Genomic DNA, 17,729 nt, shown 5'->3' on the forward strand with positions numbered 1-17,729 from the left:
CCTGTCTCACCTCGCTCCACCGGGGCCTCCCGCAGCCTGGACGCGGCCTCCTGGACTGCCGGGGTTCCTGGATCCTGTCCCCGCCGGTGACTTTGTGCCACCCGGTGACCTGGCCTTGGCTTTGGTCCCTGGTCATCCCTGCCTTTCCTTAGCCACCTCCACACCTGTGCTGGGCTTCCCCACGGGCGGTGGGAGGCGTGACGAAGGGCCCGGGACCATCTCTCACCTTCTCCGCCCCGGGGCACCACCCAGGTCTTCCACGTCGGGCTCGTGGGCCCCGGAGTGTCGGGAGGAGCAGTCCCAGAGCCAGCCCTGCCCTCAGTCCCCGTGCCCACCCCTGTGCCTGCAGGGCACTCGCCCCCGCTCCCTGGGGGACAGCTGGCTGCAGGATGGATGCCAGCAGTGGTGAGCCCTGGGGCAGGGGCGGGGGGCAGACAGGGGAGGGTGCCATGCTGCTGGGCAGCAGCGTCCCTGAGTCTGGGCTCCTCCCTCAGCTCCTGCACCCCGGAGGGCATCATATGTGAAGACGCCGAGTGTGCAGGTCTGGGGGTTCATTCCCAAACCCCCTACCCTGCTAGCCTTCCACCTTGGCCTCCGCTTATCAGCTCTGTTTGTGTTTCCCTCCCGCCGTGTTTCCAACCGCCGGCCCCTGTGTGCTGAGTGTCCCGTCCAACCCTCTGCCTCTTTGCTCCTCTGATTTCTCTAACCTCCCTGCTGCCTCCTGCAGGGCTCGGGGCCTGGACGCCGTGGTCCCCCTGGTCTGACTGCCCTGTCTCCTGTGGAGGTGGAAACCAGGTCCGCACCCGGGTCTGTGTGGCCTCGGCCCCTCCCCGAGGGGGCTCCCCCTGCCTGGGCCCCGATGTCCAGAGCCAGCGCTGCGGGCTGTGGCCTTGCCCGGCGCTGCCAGACACCTGCTCCTGGGGCCCCTGGGGGCCCTGCTCCCGCAGCTGCGGTCCGGGCCTGGCCTCTCGCTCTGCGTCCTGCCCCTGCCTGCTAGCTGAGGCTGAGCCCGCCTGCAACAGTACCTCCCCGCGCCTGGACACCCAGGCCTGCTATGCGGGGCCCTGCCTGGGTGAGTGCGCGTCAGAAGCGAAGCCCCCTTCTCTGTCTCCTACTTGCGCAAGATCCAGAGAATGTTTATTATTATAATCAAGTTCCAGATTATCTCCCCAAAATATACGTCTGTTTATTTCCTCCCAAGGGATTCCCAGGTGGCTCAATGGTAAAGAATCTGCCTGCCAGTGCAGGAGCCACAGGGGACCTGTGTTTGATCCCTGGATTGGGAAGATCCCCTGGAGGAGGGCATGGTAACCTACTCCAGGAATCTTGCCTGGAGAATCCCATGGACAGAGGAGCCTGGCAGGCTACAGTCTGTGGGGTCACAAAGAGTCAGACACGACTGAGTGACTGAGCAAGCATGCACCTCCTCTCAAGACTTTTTTCAGTGTTTTCCCTCTTCCACCATCAGTCCTTTAGAGCCCTGTGGCATGTGACCCTCACTGCTGGGTGGCAGGGAAGCCCGCCAGCTGGGACCTTTCGGAATTCTTGGCTTCCTTTGGCCCTTTGCCTGTTCAGGGTGTTGGCTGGGGCTGGGATGAGAGGGGAGGGTGGGTGGGAGAGAGGCTGGGGAGCTCAGAGAGGCCCTTGGCTGAGCCCTGGCCCCACTTGGTCCCTAGAGGAGTGTGTGTGGAGCAGCTGGAGCAGCTGGACGCGGTGCTCATGCGAGGTGCTGGTGCAGCAGCGCTACCGACACCAGCGGCCCGCGCCCGGGGGCGCCGGGGCGGGCCCCCCCTGCACTCGACTGGACGGCCACTTCCGGCCTTGCCTCACGGGAAACTGCTCCGGTGAGGCCCCGGGAGCGAGGAGCCGGGGAGACGAACCCTGGCAGGGGCCTCCCGGGGTCCCCAGGGGGCACCGCCAGCTCCTCTTAGAGTGATACTCAGGGTGCCCAGGTCCTCAGAGGGGTGGCCCGCGCCTGCACGGACTCTGCCCTTGGCTGGGACCCTGCTCCAGCTGCTCCCTGCCTCACCCTCGCCCCCACCCTGCCCCACAAGCCTTCACCGTGGTTTTCTCACTTTGCAGCCACAGGCCCAGCTGTGCCTGTGTGTGTGTGTGTGTGTGTGTGTGTCTTTTCTGTAGTTGCAGCAAGTGGGGGCTACTCTCTAGTTGCAGTGCTTGGTCTTCTCACTGCGGTGTCTTCTCTTGTTGCAGAGCACATGCTCTAGGGCACGTGGGCTTCAGTAGTTGCAGCACATGAGCTCTGTAGTTGTAGCTCTTGGTCTCTAGCGCACAAGCTCAATAGTTGTAGTGTACGGGCTTAGTTGCTTCTTGCCACATGGGAGCTTCCCAGACCAGGGATCGAACCTGTGTCTCCTGCATTGGCGGGTGGATTCTCTACCACTGAGCCACCAGGGAAGCCCCCCAGCTGTGGCTTTGTGTCCACTGGTAGCTGCCCCAGGCATGGTGGGTCTTTGCCCACTTATTACTCCAGCTGCCCTCCATCTCCACCCCTCTGCCTCCCACCTGCCAATCCTGGGAGCTACCTGCCAGGGCTTGAACCCCCTGCAGCCCGCTGGCTCTCCTGGGTCCAAACAGTTGGAGGTGCCTACAGGGACTGAGTGGGCATGGATGGGGCAACACTGGTCTGCCCTTACCTACTGCAGGGGGGCAGTATCCTGCACTCTTACTGGGTGACTTCAAGGGGAGGTGATGGGACCACGCACTGTGCCCTCTGGGTTTGGGGGGCAGATGGTGTCTCTGGGCTACACCCTGCACCAGCCTGTCTGCCTGCCTGCCTCCCCCTGCAGAGGACAGCTGTGCGCCTCCCTTCGAGTTCCAGGCCTGTGGCTCCCCCTGCACTGGACTCTGTGCCACATACCTGAGCCCTTGGCTCTGCCAGGACCTGCCGCCCTGCCAGCCTGGCTGCTACTGCCCTGAGGTGAGGAGTGGAGCCAGGGGAGATGCCCCAGGAGGAGGGGTCCCCTGTCCATTCTCCCGCACCTCCTACCCTCCCCTCCGAACCTCTCATCCGGACAGCACTGCACATTCTGCCAGGCGGCCGTTTGCCCACACCATTGACTCGGCAGCATGCACGGCACCTGCTGGGGGCCAGGCATGGGTGGGCATTAGGGTGACGATGAGATGCCACCAGGCCTTGTCCCCTGTTCCCTTCTGCACAGGGGCTACTGGAGCAGGCCGGAGGCTGTGTACCCCCAGAACAGTGTAACTGCCAGCACGTCTCAGGAGAAGGAGCTGGGGTGACCCTGGCCCCTGGGGACCGCCTGCAGCTGGGCTGCAAAGAGTGGTGAGTGTTGGGGGTGAGGGAGGTGGCACCAGAGGCCTGGGACCAGGGACTGGACCAGGGAGGAGGAGGGGTTCCACAGGGTGGCCTGACCCCCGCAGAGAAGGCCAAGCAGAACCCCAAGGTCCCAGCCTCCCCCTGCTCCAAATGAGCCCAGAGTCCAGGTTACCCCTACATGAGCCCCCCACCCACCAACCCACCATTCTGGGCTGGGTCCTGCCTCCTGGAGCCCACCCTGACCACCCCCTCCCACAGTGAATGCCAGCGCGGGGAGCTACAGTGCACCAGCCAAGGCTGTCAAGGTAACTGGACCGAGGAGACCAGCTGTCCCTCTTTTTCCAGGACTCGGGTAGGGGGCTGGATTTCTGCCCAGGATTTCGGTGGGGGTGGTTTTTTGCCCAGTACTGGGTGGGAGTGGGACTTGGAACGTTCATTTCTAGGACTGGGACAGTCCCAGACAAACCAGGATGGTTGGTCCCCCTACTCCAGCTCTCCTGTTTCTGGAACTTTCTGGTCACAACAGGAGCCTCTGGTTCCCCATCCACTGTGGTCTCTGGGTCTGGTCGGGGGAGTCCCTGGGAAGGACGCTCACAAGCCGCCCTTCCTAGGTCTTCTGCCTCTGAGCGGCTGGTCTGAGTGGTCACCCTGTGGGCCCTGCCTGCCCCTCGGCCTGCTGGCCCCTGCCTCCAGGGCTGCCCTAGAGGAGCGCTGGCCCCAGGACACAGCTGGCCTGTCCCCCACCTCGGCCCCCACGCTGGCTTCGGAGCAGCACCGCCACCGCCTCTGTTTGGACCCTGAGACAGGGAGGCCGTGGGCCGGGGACCCAGACCTCTGCACTGTGCCCCTCAGCCAACAACGCCTCTGTCCAGACCCTGGAGCCTGCCAAGGTGATGGGGGAGGCGGGCCACGTGGGGACGGGGCCCGTGGGGGCGGGGCCATGTGGGGCTGGGGATGGGCGGGGTCTGGTAAGGGGCGGGGCCTGGCCGGGTAGGGCTGGGCTCCGCTATTCATGTCTGTTGGTGGGGGGGCCCTTAGCTGGCTGGCTCATCCTCCTGCTAGACTCCAGGGTCTGCTGGATTTGAGGTTGGGAGGGGGCAGCAGCTGGAAGAGGAGGAAGGGGACTCAGGGCTGCAGAGGGAGCCAGGGGGCGGGGGGTGGGCCTGGACACTGACTCCCGTTTTCTCTCCCCAGACTTATGTCAGTGGGGTCCCTGGGGGGCCTGGAGCCCCTGCCAGGTGCCCTGCAGTGGGGGATTCCGGCTGCGCTGGAGAGAGGCCGGGATCCCCCCTGGAGGAGGCTGCCGGGGGCCATGGGCTCAGACTGAGAGCTGTAACATGGGGCCTTGCCCAGGTAATGGATCCAGCATTGAAAGAGGGGCCGGGGATATGGCCTGTGGGGTGGGGTGGGGGCTGCTGCTTCAGCCCCTGGAGGTGCCCGTGGAAGGCTGGGGACTCCAGAACACCCCAGCTCAGACTCCGACCTTCTGGTCTGCAGGAGAGAGCTGCGAGGCCCAGGACACCGTGCCCACCCCTGACTGTGCCAACCAGTGCCCAAGAAGCTGTGTTGACCTCTGGGACCGCGTGGAGTGTCTGCAGGGACCATGCCGCCCAGGTGGCCAGGCCATGCCCACCGCCTGGCCCAGGGACTCTGGGGAAGCCCACTGCCTCCTGCTGCCCAAGAGCTTGTGACCTGGGGCGGGTGGACGGCTGGGTCATGAGTTACAGGGCAGCAGAGTGGATCCCTGGGTCACTTTTAGTGACCAGCTGGGGGTCCTGACTGAGTGAGCCTTGGTCAAGATGTGCTGTGTCCTTGGGGTGCTCTGGGGCAGCCTCAGAGGTCCCCAAGGTGGGTCTCCACACACGGGGCAGCCTAGAGAGGCCTGATCCTGTGGGAGGGGCGGGAGGGAGGGCACACCAGGGCTGCCCTAGGCACTGGAATCCCTCTTGCTGAGAGAGGGCTCCCCGTGTGCACCTGCCACATCCTGCTTGTCCCCCCACCCCCTCTCCCAGGCTGCCGCTGTCCCCCTGGCCAGCTGGTACAGGATGGGCACTGTGTGCCTGTGTCTTCTTGCCGTTGCGGCCTCCCCAGCCCCAACGCTTCCTGGGCGCTGGCCCCGGCTGAGGTGGTGCGGCTGGACTGCAGAAACTGGTACGAATGCCCTCCAATGGCTACATGGGGATGGGGAGCTTTGGGTGGGAGGCTCGGGCCAGCCCAAGGAATGGGGCATCGGTAGGGAGCAAAGGCTGTTCACCCTGACTCTCGGGGCTCTGAGCCCTTTCTGCACACCCCTGCCCCCAGCACCTGTGTCAACGGGTCCCTGGCGTGCTCCTCCCATGAGTGTCCAACCCTCGGGCCTTGGTCAGCCTGGAGCAACTGCTCTGCTCCCTGTGGTGGGGGCACCACCAAAAGACATCGGAGCTGCAAGGAGGGCCCCGGGGTGACACCGTGCCAGGCCCAGGACATGGAGCAACAGCAGGACTGTAACCTGCAGCCCTGCCCCGGTTAGTGCCCAGGGTGGTAGGTTCCTGCCCAGCCTGGGGCCTGTCCTGAGGACCCCCCTTGGACTCCACCTCACTCTCTGCTTCCCCTCCACCCCCAGAGTGCCCACCCGGCCAGGTGCTCAGTGCCTGCGCTGTCTCGTGCCCGCGCCTCTGTTCGCATCTGCAGCCTGGCACCCCCTGCATGCAGGAACCCTGCCAGCTTGGCTGTGACTGCCCCAGAGGGCAGGTGGGTTCGGGCGCTGTGCCCTGACTCTCGAGTCGGGGACCAGGCTGGTGGGGGGGCAGGAGTGGTGGTCACATGTAACTCGAACTTGCCCCGCCTCAGCTACTGCACAACGGCACGTGTGTGCCCCCTGCCGAGTGCCCCTGCACCCAGCTGTCTCTGCCCTGGGGCCTCACCTTGACTCTTGAAGAGCAGCATCGAGAGCTGCCCCCAGGGACTCTGCTCACCCAGAACTGCACCCACTGGTAAGGGCCGGGAGTGTGGGTGGGGAGAGTGTCAGGGTGGGGTGCTGGGAGTACGGGTGGGGAGCTGAGAATGGGGGTGGGGAGGAAGGCATGGCAGGCATCTGAAGAGAGCATTTGTCTTCCCAGCATCTGCCAAGGTGGAGCCTTCAGCTGCTCCCTCACTGACTGTCAGGGTGAGATGTGGGCTGCCCAGTTTCCTGCTGGTCCCTCCAAAGCCAAGGCCAGGCTGCCCTGATGAGGGGAGAGGGGCCAGTGCTACCCTCCAGCCACCAAGCTGGGCCCCACTACTATATGGGAGGGTGGATAGAAGCTGAGAGGTGGGTTTGGAGACCAGGATATCTGGAGGCTGCTGGAGCCGAGTGGGCAGTGCTGAGGAGCGGGGAGGGACCTGGGGTGCCCAGTGTGGGAGGGGGAGGGTGGAGGCTGGACCCAGGGCTGACCTGAGTGGTGGGATGGGTGGTCTTCCCTGGCAGAGTGCCCCCCCGGAGAAACGTGGCAGCAGGTGGCCCCCGGGGAGCTGGGGCCCTGCGAGCAGACGTGCCGGGAACCCAACGCCACAGAGACCCAGGGCAACTGCAGTGGGAGGCAGGCCCCGGGCTGTGTGTGCCAGCGCGGGCACTTCCGCAGCCAGGAGGGCCCCTGCGTGCCCGTGGATCTCTGCGAGTGCTGGCACCATGGGCGCCCCCACCTGGTGAGCCACTGTGGCCCTCAGTGCCCCCTGGCCCTTCCTGACCCAGGGCTCTGGACTACTGGTTTGTCCCTGGCTCCTACCCCTGTACCCGGACCCGCAGCAGCAGGCAGCTTGGCCAGCGGCTGGCACACTTGGACCATCTCTGGCCCCCAGGGGCCCACCTCCCTCCTGAAACCCTTGCTGCCGACGCTGGTCTCAGGCCACTGCCCTGGCCAGGCCCCTGGGTGGGCTCGGGGTGGGGGCTGGGTAACAGAAAAGTCTGTGATGGGGAGGGGGGTGTGGAGAGCAAGTTCTGCCCCCCTTCCCCAGCCGGGATCCGAGTGGCAGGAGGCCTGTGAGAGCTGCCGCTGCGTCAGCGGGGAGAGTATCTGCACCCAGCACTGCCCCCCGCTCACCTGTGCCCAGGTACCCACCTGAGCCCCGTGGCCCTGGGCTCCTTCCTGGGTCCCTCCCTGAAGGGTGGTCTCAGGGCCTCAAGCAGGCAGTGTGGGGCACTGGGCCTTCCTCCTGAGCGGACTGGGGTGCCCCCTCCGTCTGCAGGGTGAGACGGCCGTGCAGGAGCCTGGAGGCTGCTGTCCCACTTGCCGCCAGGAGGCTCCGGGTACGCCGGGACGGGGGGCCCCTCCTGCCTGCTCTGGGCCCTTCTCCCACCCCCACCCCCTGCCCTCGGGAGGCCACCTTCCCCCGTCCTCCCCACCATGTAGATTAGCAGAGTGAAGACCCCCCGGCACTGCGTCACAATACCAGGCCACCCCACCCAGCCTGCCCTGCTCGGGTCCACGCTCTGTTGCCTCATGAAGTCCCCTCATCACGGTCCACTCCCTGCCCTGCCCCTCTCCTACAGAAGAGCAGCCCGTCTCCTGCAGGCACCTCACGGAGCTTCGCAACCTCACCAAGGGCGCCTGCTACCTAGAGCAGGTGGAAGTGAACTACTGCAGCGGGCACTGCCCGTCCAGCACCAACGTCCTGCCTGAGGTGAGCATGGGGTGGGGGGCCTGCCGGCTCAGGGAGGCAGCTCAACCGGCAGACACCCAGGGCCTGCGGCTGCGAGCCCAGAACCCAGGCAGAGCCCAGGGGACATGAGCGACAGAGTCATCTCGCAGGCCTACAGCTGATCAGAGCCAGGTGGCCTGGCGACCTCAGTGGGGCTTGGGCTCTGGAGTCTGCTGCCTGCCTCCTGCCCCTCCTGGGGCTTTTGTCCCGCTCCTCCCTACTGTGGCCCCACACAGCCCCTGGCACCTACTTTTCGGCCCACTGTGCCCCTCAAGACAGGCCAGCCAGAACAACAGAGAAGGGCAGGGAGGCGCTGAGTTAACCCGTGATACAGTGAGCGAAGGCTGAAGGGCAGATGTTATCCACGGTAGTCTCGTCCTGGGCGTTGCCCAGAAGACTGAGACAGAGCTCCGCTCTGCGTTCACCCTCCTGGTGCCGACCTCCTCAGGAGCCCTGTGTCACCCTGACTCCCCCAGCCCTGAGCCTGGAGAGCTGTGGCTCCGACCTGCCCGGCATCCAGCCATAGTGGAGCCTCACTCGGCTCCTGGCCCTGCCTCAGCCCACCTGGCCAAAGTAACCTATGCCTGGAAGACAAAGGTGCTTTCCCACCTGGTCCTCAACCTGTGGCCACTCTCCTGCTCCTCCGAGCACTCCTGAAACCTTCTGGAAATGCCTCTCAAATCACTTTTTGGGTTTTTTTTTAAAAACACAGAGTGAGGAGAGGACAGTTAATACATTTTTTTTTTCTGGGGAGGAAAAAGTAAGTGGCAGTGGGATACAGTCGGGGGAGAATTTTTTTCTGTTGTCGATCTTTAACTTGGTATTGTGTGAATGTATGATCTACTTAAAAATAAAGTTAGAATTACATGTAAAATTAAATCAAACGTTCAGCAGGACTCACAGAGTTACTGTATAATCATAAAGCAAGAGTGCCTGCTTTGGAGTGAGAACTCACTTTGCACTTAGGATCGGACTCTGCAGTTGAGGACTTCATTATTTGTAGGTTCAGAAATTACTACTCTGTCTCTTCAACTAGACTTAGAAGTAGACCCGTGTTTTTCCCCACTGCTACCAGGATGCAGTGATGAGCGTGTTAAAAAAGCACTCGTTTAACCTGCAAGTTGTTGGATGCTCAGACGGGTGGGGCCTGGAATGGAGGAGGTGGGCTTCTTGGAGAACTGGGGGCTTGGTGGTGACACGCCCCCCGCCTGGCTTCCCTATTTGGCGAAGAGGTCTGGGAGCTGAGATCTTGGGATCTGGTTCTCCCTGCACTCTGCTGTCTTGGATAGGAAAGGCCAGGGAAGGCAGGTGGCTTGGGCAAACTCTTTGCCCCTCCCCAGCTCAGCCATCCGCTCCCTCTCGCCCAGGAGCCGTACCTGCAGAGTCAGTGTGACTGCTGTAGCTACCGCCTAGACCCTGAGAACCCGGTGCGCATCCTGAACCTGCGCTGCCCTGGCGGCCGCACAGAGCTGGTGGTGCTGCCGGTCATTCACAGCTGCCAGTGCAGCGCCTGCCAGGGTGGGTGTGGGCGGGGTTCCCGGAGGGGCGGGGTTCTTTGTGGGCGGGGTCTTGGGTGGGGCAGGGGCGGGGCCGGGGCTTAGGCCGGGGTCTGGGGTCACCTGAGGCCAGGAGCTGGCCAGGCCGGGCGCGTTACCCGACAGCGCCTCGCGGGAATTTCCTCCTCCGAGTCCTTCTGCTCTGCTCCATTCCCCTTCTTAGCATTCTTGTTGGTTTGTTCTCTAATCACACTTAAGCCCAGATGTTCGGGGTCAGGCACATCAGGTTCGAATCCCAGCTCATCCATTTCCTTCCTTGTTGAGGTTCCATGACCTCGTCTTTACACCCAGGTGACGATCTGCACAGGCTTGTTGGGAGGACTTGGTGAGAGGCTGTATGCGAAGTGCCAGGTTCTCTATAAACACCTGGTACACGTTAACCCGAGGCCACCACACAGTGTGGGGGGTGAGAAAGAGATGGAAGGGCGCTGAGAACGCCTGGGGCAGAAGCTCACCGTGACTGCGGTCTTCCTCCTGGCGGCTCTCCCTTCCTCTCCTGCCAGTTTGCTCAGCACCCTCCCTCTCTCCAGCCCCATCCCTTCCCAGCCCGATTACCCTGCCTTTTTTGATAGCGCATCTCCCTTTTATTTGTCCTCCAGGAGGTGATTTCTCAGAGCGCTGACGGCTTCCCTGATGAGGCCTGCACTGGCCATCATGACCCCTCCTCCCATGCCCCGTCCCCCATCCCCTATTCTAGTTCTAGCATATTCCAAATAAAGTGACATTGGCAGCAAGCCCGTGTACAGAGTCTGCATCCCAGGATTCACAGGGGAGGGGAGGTGGGCTGGGAGTTGTGGGGGTGGGAGGGTGGGTTCTGCGCCCTGGCCTGGACCTGCACAAGGACTGCCACCTGGGAAACCTCTGCGAATCGCTCATGCTAGTGAACTTGGGCAAGTCACTTCCCATATCTGAACCTCAGATTCCTCATCTTTAGCAGTTGGGATGTAAAGTCTTAAGATTTCTGGTACGAGACATCTCTAGGGCCCCAGGTCCCATCCCTCACCCCATCTGATAGCAGCTGCAGCTCTGGCAGGCATTTCCATGCAAGATACATTCATCTCATGCTGAGGTCTGCTTCTCTTCCTCCTTCTGAAAAGTTTTATTGAGATATAATTTAGATCCTATGAAATTCACCCATTTTGAGTTTACACTTTGATGACTTATGGAAAACACACAAAGTTTTATAAAAGTTGACTTTCATAGAAAACACACACAAACATCACCACAGGCTAGTTTTAGAACATTTGCATTATTTCAAGCCAATTTATGATACATTCTTCCCACCTCCAGGCCCAGTGATTGTATAAAACAATCCATTTTATTGGGTCCGTCTGGTCAAAGCTATGGTTTTTCCAGTAGTCGTGTATGAATGTGAGAGTTGGACTATAAAGAAAGCTAAGCACCAAAGAATTGATGCTTTTGAACTGTGGTGTTGGAGAAGACTCTTGAGAGTTCCTTGGACTGCAATGAGTTCAAACCAGTCCATCCTAAAGGAAATCAGTCCTGAATATTCTTTGGAAGGACTGATGCTGACGCTGAAGCTCCAATACTTTGGCCACCTGATGCGAAGAACCGACTCATTGGAAAAGACCCTGATACTGGGAAAGATTGAGGGTGGGAGGAGAAGGGGCTGACAGGATGAGATGGTTGAATGGCACCACCGACTCTATGGACATGAGTTTGAGCAGGTTCTGGGAGTTGGTGATGGACAGGGAAGCCTGGCCTGCTGCAGTCCATGGGGTCTCAAATATTTGGACACGACTGAGTGACTGAACTGAACTAAGATGTGCCTGTTCTGGACACTTTATATAAATGTCTGGCTCCTTTGTATTAGCATGATGATTTTGAGATTCATCTGTCAAGCAAAATAAATAATACAGGAGGTTGCAAATAAATTTATTGGGAACCTTAAGAATTACAATTCAGGAGACATGGATACGGGTAACCCTGAAGGAGTGTTCTGAGGAAGAGAAAGATTTGGGGGCTAATAAAAACAAAGAGCCACGAGGTTGTTTAAAGTTGCCTGGAGAGAGTGGATTGAGTCTGATGTGAGTCAGAAAATAGTTGTCGATAAGTAATCAGGTGGTGCTAGTGGTGAAGAATCCGCCTGCAAATGCAATCCCTGGGTTGGGAAGATCCCCTGCAGTAAGAAATGGCAACCCATTCCAGTATTCTTAGCTGGAAAATTCCATGGACAGAGGAGCCTGGTGGGCTACACATGGGGTTGAAAAAGAGTCAGACATGACTGAGCATATTACTAATACTAAGAATCAGGAGTCATTTTAAAGAAGGCCTGTCAACGGAAGAAAAACACGCTACCTAAAAATTGCCTGTTTTATTTGGAGCCCTTACTGAGGACTATGTTTTGGGAGACAGCCTTTCAGACAGCTCTGAGGCAGTGGAGGAATAATAGGAGATTTTTCTGAGGAAAAAAAAAATGTAGTTGAACATCAAGTGATTATTGCTAATCACAAAATACTGATATCTCCAGTTAATGATTGTAGTGCTTTTCTATGTATGGGAAGATGCAAGAGTCTGGGTTCATTGAAATTATCCCTTACCTATGCATCTTAACTATTTGGGTCAGTACGCTGTTTTCCTCCATCCTGAATCCCCTCAGGGTACAACCATGGGGCTGTGGCTACAGTTGTTGATGGCTTGATGGCAGCAACAATTATTGTTAACTAAAATAGCATGCAACATTGCTTTGTCCGTGGATCCAAGAAGTAAACAGATGATCATATTTTAGGGTAAGGGTCTGGTTAGTATCTTGAGTTTCTGGAAGGTATTCTGGACCCTGTATTCCCCAAACCAACAAATCAACAAGACCCTGTATTCCCCAAGCCAACAAGTCAAAAGATCAGATTCCACCCAGGCTGAGAAATGAATAAGTCACACGTCCTTAATGGACTCTCAGCTCCATTTTCAAGAGCTCTCTTAGCAATACCAACTCCATTTTTATTTTCCTTTCCTTTCACACTTTCATATTACAGCATGTGCCAACAGCTTGTTCCCTTTTGTTGCTGAATAGTAATCCATTGTGTGGATATGCCATATTTTATCTACGCATTCATCAGTTGATGGACAGTTGAGTACTTCCTTGTTTTTGGTCTACTATGAATAAAGCTGCCATCAATTCAGTTCAATTTAGTCATTCAGTTGTGTCTGACTCTTTGTTACTTCATGGACTATAGCATACCAGGCTTCCCTGTCCATCACCAACTCCTGGAGCTTGCTCAAACTCATGCTATAAACATTTAAAGCTGCTATAAACATTCCTATACAAGTCTTTGTGTGGTCATGTTTTCATTTCTCTTCGGTATATACCTAGCAGTGGGAATTGCTAGGTCATATGGTAAGTTTAACCTCTTAAGAAACTTTCAAACCGTTTCCCAAAGTGGTTGCACCATTTTACATCTCCCTCCCCTGCCCCTATGCCATCCCCACTTCTGCCCCAAAATGTACCAGGGCTCATTTCTCTACATCCTCTCCAACACTTGCTGTTATCTTTCTTATTTTTTTTTTTATTACCCATTCGGTGGGTATGAAGTTGTGTCCCATTGCAATTTTAATTTGTATTTCCTTAATGACTAATGAAATGGCTAGATAACATCACTGACTCAATGTCCATGAATCTGAGCAAACTCTGGGAGATACTTAAGGACAGGGAAACCTGGTATGCTGCAGTCCATGGCGTCGCAGAGAGCCGGACACGATTTAGTGACTCCACAACAAATGACCAATGATGCTGAGCATTCTTGTTCATGTGCTGATTTGCCATTATATAGATTCTTTTCACGGAGAAGGCAATGGCACCCTACTCCAGTACTTTTGCCTAGAAAATCCCATGGACGGAGGAGCCGCTAGGCTGCAGTCCATGGGGTCGCTAAGAGTTGGACATGACTGAGTGACTTCACTTTCACTTTTCACTTTCATGCATTAGAGAAGGAAATGGCAGCCCACTCGTGTTCTTGCCTGGAGAATCCTAGGGACGGGGGAGCCTGGTGGGCTGCCGTCTATGGGGTCGCACAGAGTCTGACACCACTGAAGCGACTTAGCAGCAGCAGCTTCTTTTCAAGCTTCTTTTGCTTTCTGCCCCAGGGCTTTCTGACCACAGAGTGTCCACCTGGCCTCCATACAAGCACAGCTAGAAGTACAAGTGTGAGGACCGAGTGCAGTTACCGTCTCGTTGGGCAACTCTCAACTTCTGGGGATGGGAGCAATGGATGAATGCTGAGCTCTCCTCCTCCCATTGTTCAATGGACTATTATGGGGAGGGGCATTCTGTATAATTCTTAGAAGTGGAATGAAGCTCCCAATACCTACAGCAGTGACCTCGAAAACGATCCATCCATCAATTTTTCCTCTTCCCTGCTTAACCCTCCCAAGTCCCAAGGTCTGCTCTCTTGGGTCGCTTTCCAGGACCAAACCTTGGTCTCCAGCTCTGCTTCCAGGATGGGGTGGAGAGGGAGGAAGCCAGGCTGGACACTTCTGCTCCAATGCCCAGTGATTCTGTATTTACCCTCTGTCCCTTCATGTTCCTCAGACCACCCCGACAGGAGAGTCCTATGCAACTGCAGTTACTGGCAAAAATGGGAAGGAACAGACGCAAGAACAAGCAATCTTATAGCCCAATCAGAGCACTCTGCCCTTACTGTTGGGCCCTGGAGAGTGGAGAGGGTAGAGGACGAACCGCTCTGTCCAACCGAGACCCTGTATTCCCCAAGCCAACAAGCGGCTCTCGGAGCCGCTTACTGAGCCTGGACTGCGCTTCCCATGATGCCCCGGGCTGGGGGGGTGCCGTAAAGTGGTTCGCCCGGTGCGACGCGAGTACCGGCCGCGTGCCTCTCCGGGAGCCGCGAGCGCCACCGCCCCCTCTGAGGAGGCACTGCCGATTCCGGGCCGCGCTCCCTCCCTCTCGGGCACCCTCCCCTCAGGGAATCCGGGTTCTCTCAGGTGGTCGCGGCGGCGGCTGCGGCCTCCTCAGGCCAGGCCGCGGGGGGAGGGGGCGGCCTGACGGCAGTGGCGGGGGTGGCACGGGCCACCGAAAGCGGGGCCATGGAGCCCAGGGAGTCGGGGAAGGTAGGCCTGGACGGGCCCCGGGGCCGTCATTCCCCTCCCGTCGGTCCCAGGTCTGGGCTCCGGCGAGGCGGGCGCTACAGGAGGAGTCCGCGCAGATGAGCCCCCCTTGCAGGGAAGGACTCGCCCGCTCGCCCGCCTCTTCGTTCGCTCTCCCGGCGAGTCCCGCGCAGCCTTCCGCTCCCTCCCTCCGCGGCTGGCTCAGCCGCGCTCTGCCGAGTGGTCGCCCCGTTGGTGCTGGGTGGGTGACCCGCGTAGTGGAGTAATGCGTAAGGGCTTCCCGTTTTCCCCAACGTTGGCGTTTAGAGGCCTGTGGTGTTTTAAGGCTTTGAGGCTGGATAAGACACCAGTGCTGGGAGCCAGGGGAGGGCAGGGTGAGGGCTTGGCCCTGCCTAGATGTCTCTTCCCAAGAAAGGGCTGAGAAGCAAAAGACTTGGCATCTGGAGTATTTCTTGCCAATTTCTACTTCGTGGAGTATCTGAATATTTCTGAGAAGCATATTCCCGTAAATTTTTCTTCAGGCTTTGGGCAAGAAGCTGAGTTGTAAGAAAAGGTGGGGAAGAGTGCTTAAAGACAGAGTTAAGTGGGTTTGGCAGGATTGCTAAGAGCTCAGAGTCTGTCAGCAAAGACCAGCGTGGTCGCATGCTTTTGACTTGGAGACCATGGCAGACTTTGGGGACTAAGATCTTTCTGGATATTCTTTGATGCTAGTTCTTGAGGGTTGTTTCTTCTCTGGCCAAAGAGGAATGTCTTCAGCAAACATTTTCGAATGCGGATTGAGTCTCTTTTTTTAAAAAATTGCTCGTTTAATAAGCCTTTGTGGTCAGGGATTTAAGTTGATGGAGAATCTGGAAGTACAGGATAAATATGAAATGACCACTTTCCTCCAGGAACTCTCCTGCAGTTTTCACCTCAGTAACATGGACAAGCGCGGCAGGGTGGCCCCACAGACAAAAGAGAGAAAGAATCAGGAGGGTATTTTGATGCTGTACTTATTCCTGGGAAGACTGGGAAAGACTTTGAATTACAAAAGTAGTTACTCCTTGCTTAAGCATCTTTTCCTTACTCAGCCCTCTCCACAGTGTATTTTCCAGATGTAACAACCTATAAACAGTCCAACAACCTAACCAGAGGAAGATTGAAGATGCCCTGCCTGCTAGCCTCATACTTAGCACTTTAGGGCAGCGGTCCGCAGCGTTTTTGGTGCCAGGGACTGGCTATCTGAAGGACAGTTTTTCCACGGACCAGAGGGGAATAATGTTGGGGGGAGGGTGGTGACAGTTGTGGGAGATGGTTTCAGGATTATTCAAGCACATTGTATTTATTGTGTACTTCTTCTTATTCTTACATCAGCTCCACCTCAGATCATTCGGCATTAGATCCTGAATGTTGGGGGACCCCTGCTTTGCTGTGCTGTGCCATGCTAAGTCACTTTAGTTGTGTCCAACTCTTTGCAACCCTAAGGACTGTAGCCCGCCAGGCTCCTCTGTCCATGGGATTCTCCAGGCAACAACACTGGAGTGGGTTGCCATGCCCTCCTCCAGGGGATCTTCCCAACCCAGGGATCTGACCATTGTCTCTTATGGCTCCTGCATTGGCAGGTGGATTCTTTACCACTAGCACCAACTGGGAGGGCTTTCCTGGTGGCTCAGACGGTAAAGAGTATGCCTGCAGTGCAGGAAACCCAGGTTCGATCCCTGGGTTGGGAAGATACCCTGGAGAAGGAAATGGCAACCCACTCCAGTATTCTTGCCTGGAAAAACCTCGTGGATGGAGGAACCTGGCAGGCTACAGTCCATAGGGTCACAAAGAGTTGGACACGACTGAGCGACTTCACTCAGGAAGGGGGAAGCCCCAACTCACTCACTCAGGAGTTGGGAAGCCCCAACTCCTGCTTTAGGGGATACAAAAAAAGTAAAGGAAATGGCCCTTGCCCTCAGGTAATATCCGAGGTTTATTTTAAACTGAACCTGATTTTGGACAGGGGAAGCAAAATGTAGTGGGGAAGAAGGGCTATAAACAATTGGCATTGCAAATTGGAATTAGTGATTTGAGGTTGATTTCAAGCGATTCTGTCCATTTGTAGACTTTCTTAGTCTTTAGTTTGAAAAGAGAGAACTACAAATATTTTGGGAAGTGGAAGAGAAATTTTATGTCCTTTTCAGGAAAGTGAAAGTCACTCAGTCATGTCCGACTTTTTGCATCCCTATGGTCTTCCATGGAATTTTCCAGGCCAGAATACTGGGTAGCCTATCCCTTCTCCAGGGGATCTTCCTGACCAAGGAATCAAACTGGGGTCTCCTGCATTGCAGGCAGATTCTTTACCAACTGAGTATGAGGGAAATCCTTTTCAGGCCCAATCACTAATTGAAAACCTTGGGGACTGGAAATTTCATTCTTGATTCTAATCTTGATTGCAGGATATCAAAAGGACACCCTTTCCAGGTGTATGCGTTTTTTTAGCTTGGGGAATGAGAATGTTATTCAAAGATAAAGTGATTACAGAACAAACTAGACATGTAAGATGATATGCAGATGACTGATGATAACTAAGGTCTGGGTAGAATAGCTGTGCTATTCTAAAAGTGAAAGTATTAGTCACTCAGTTGTATTCGACTCTTTGCAGCCACATGGACTGAAGCCTCCTAGTCTCCTCTGTCCATGGCATTCTCCAGGAAAGAGTACGGGAATGGATAGCCCTTCCCTTCTCCAGGGGATCTTCCCAATCCAGGGATTGAACTGAGTTCTCCTGCGCTGCAGGCAGATTTTTTACTGTCTGAGGTGCCAGGGAAAGTTCCATTCTTTATATCACTCTTTTGGCTCAAAGCTGGAAGACTGGGGGCGTCCATGTGAGGTATTATTGATCTATTATTAGAATCTTCCTTTGATGCTATTTTGTGATATTTATTAAGTAAAGGCAGTCTTGGCCTATAGGATTGGGTGTGGGGTGTCTTGCTTGTCACTGGCAGAAGAATGGATAGAGGTCAAAGACTTCCCTGTCACTCTATACCATTATCCTGTTTCATTTTCTTCCCAGCCCTTATTACTGTATAAAATTCTCACATTTATTTATTTACTCACATGTTTGCTGACTCACTGTATGCTATACCCCAGCTAGAATAGTGGAGCAATATATGGCA

General features: G+C 56.7%; 3 protein-coding genes across 4 annotated transcripts in view; 2 read left to right on the forward strand and 1 right to left on the reverse strand.

Moving 5' to 3' along the window:
• Positions 1-10,244, forward strand: part of SSPO (SCO-spondin) — a 51,681-nt gene extending 41,437 nt beyond the window's left edge. Inside the window, 21 exon segments of the mRNA NM_174706.3 lie at positions 253-405; positions 495-541; positions 728-1,072; positions 1,677-1,844; positions 2,808-2,938; positions 3,180-3,304; positions 3,557-3,603; positions 3,910-4,188; positions 4,493-4,651; positions 4,796-4,912; positions 5,311-5,449; positions 5,600-5,802; positions 5,901-6,028; positions 6,128-6,270; positions 6,397-6,443; positions 6,744-6,961; positions 7,271-7,366; positions 7,502-7,562; positions 7,806-7,936; positions 9,322-9,472; positions 10,110-10,244. Coding sequence (NP_777131.2) covers positions 253-405; positions 495-541; positions 728-1,072; positions 1,677-1,844; positions 2,808-2,938; positions 3,180-3,304; positions 3,557-3,603; positions 3,910-4,188; positions 4,493-4,651; positions 4,796-4,912; positions 5,311-5,449; positions 5,600-5,802; positions 5,901-6,028; positions 6,128-6,270; positions 6,397-6,443; positions 6,744-6,961; positions 7,271-7,366; positions 7,502-7,562; positions 7,806-7,936; positions 9,322-9,472; positions 10,110-10,132 — 2,911 coding nt within the window. The 3' untranslated portion in view covers positions 10,133-10,244.
• The window catches only part of RARRES2 (retinoic acid receptor responder 2), an 85,584-nt gene continuing 67,938 nt past the window's right edge, over positions 84-17,729 (reverse strand). The window contains exon 6 of the mRNA XM_059885490.1: positions 84-93. The gene's annotated coding sequence lies outside the window, so the exon portion shown is untranslated. The remainder of the gene's footprint in view (positions 94-17,729) is intronic.
• Positions 14,363-17,729, forward strand: part of ZNF862 (zinc finger protein 862) — a 33,137-nt gene continuing 29,770 nt past the window's right edge. Inside the window, exon 1 of one of the 2 annotated variants that reach the window (XM_059885364.1) lies at positions 14,363-14,592. In XM_059885364.1, coding sequence (XP_059741347.1) covers positions 14,569-14,592 — 24 coding nt within the window. In that variant the 5' untranslated portion in view covers positions 14,363-14,568. The remainder of the gene's footprint in view (positions 14,593-17,729) is intronic. The other variant, NM_001191280.3, reaches the window with a different exon arrangement.

This window comes from Bos taurus, chromosome 4, assembly GCF_002263795.3.
Source record: "Bos taurus isolate L1 Dominette 01449 registration number 42190680 breed Hereford chromosome 4, ARS-UCD2.0, whole genome shotgun sequence".
NCBI classification, from domain to species: Eukaryota; Metazoa; Chordata; class Mammalia; order Artiodactyla; family Bovidae; genus Bos; species Bos taurus.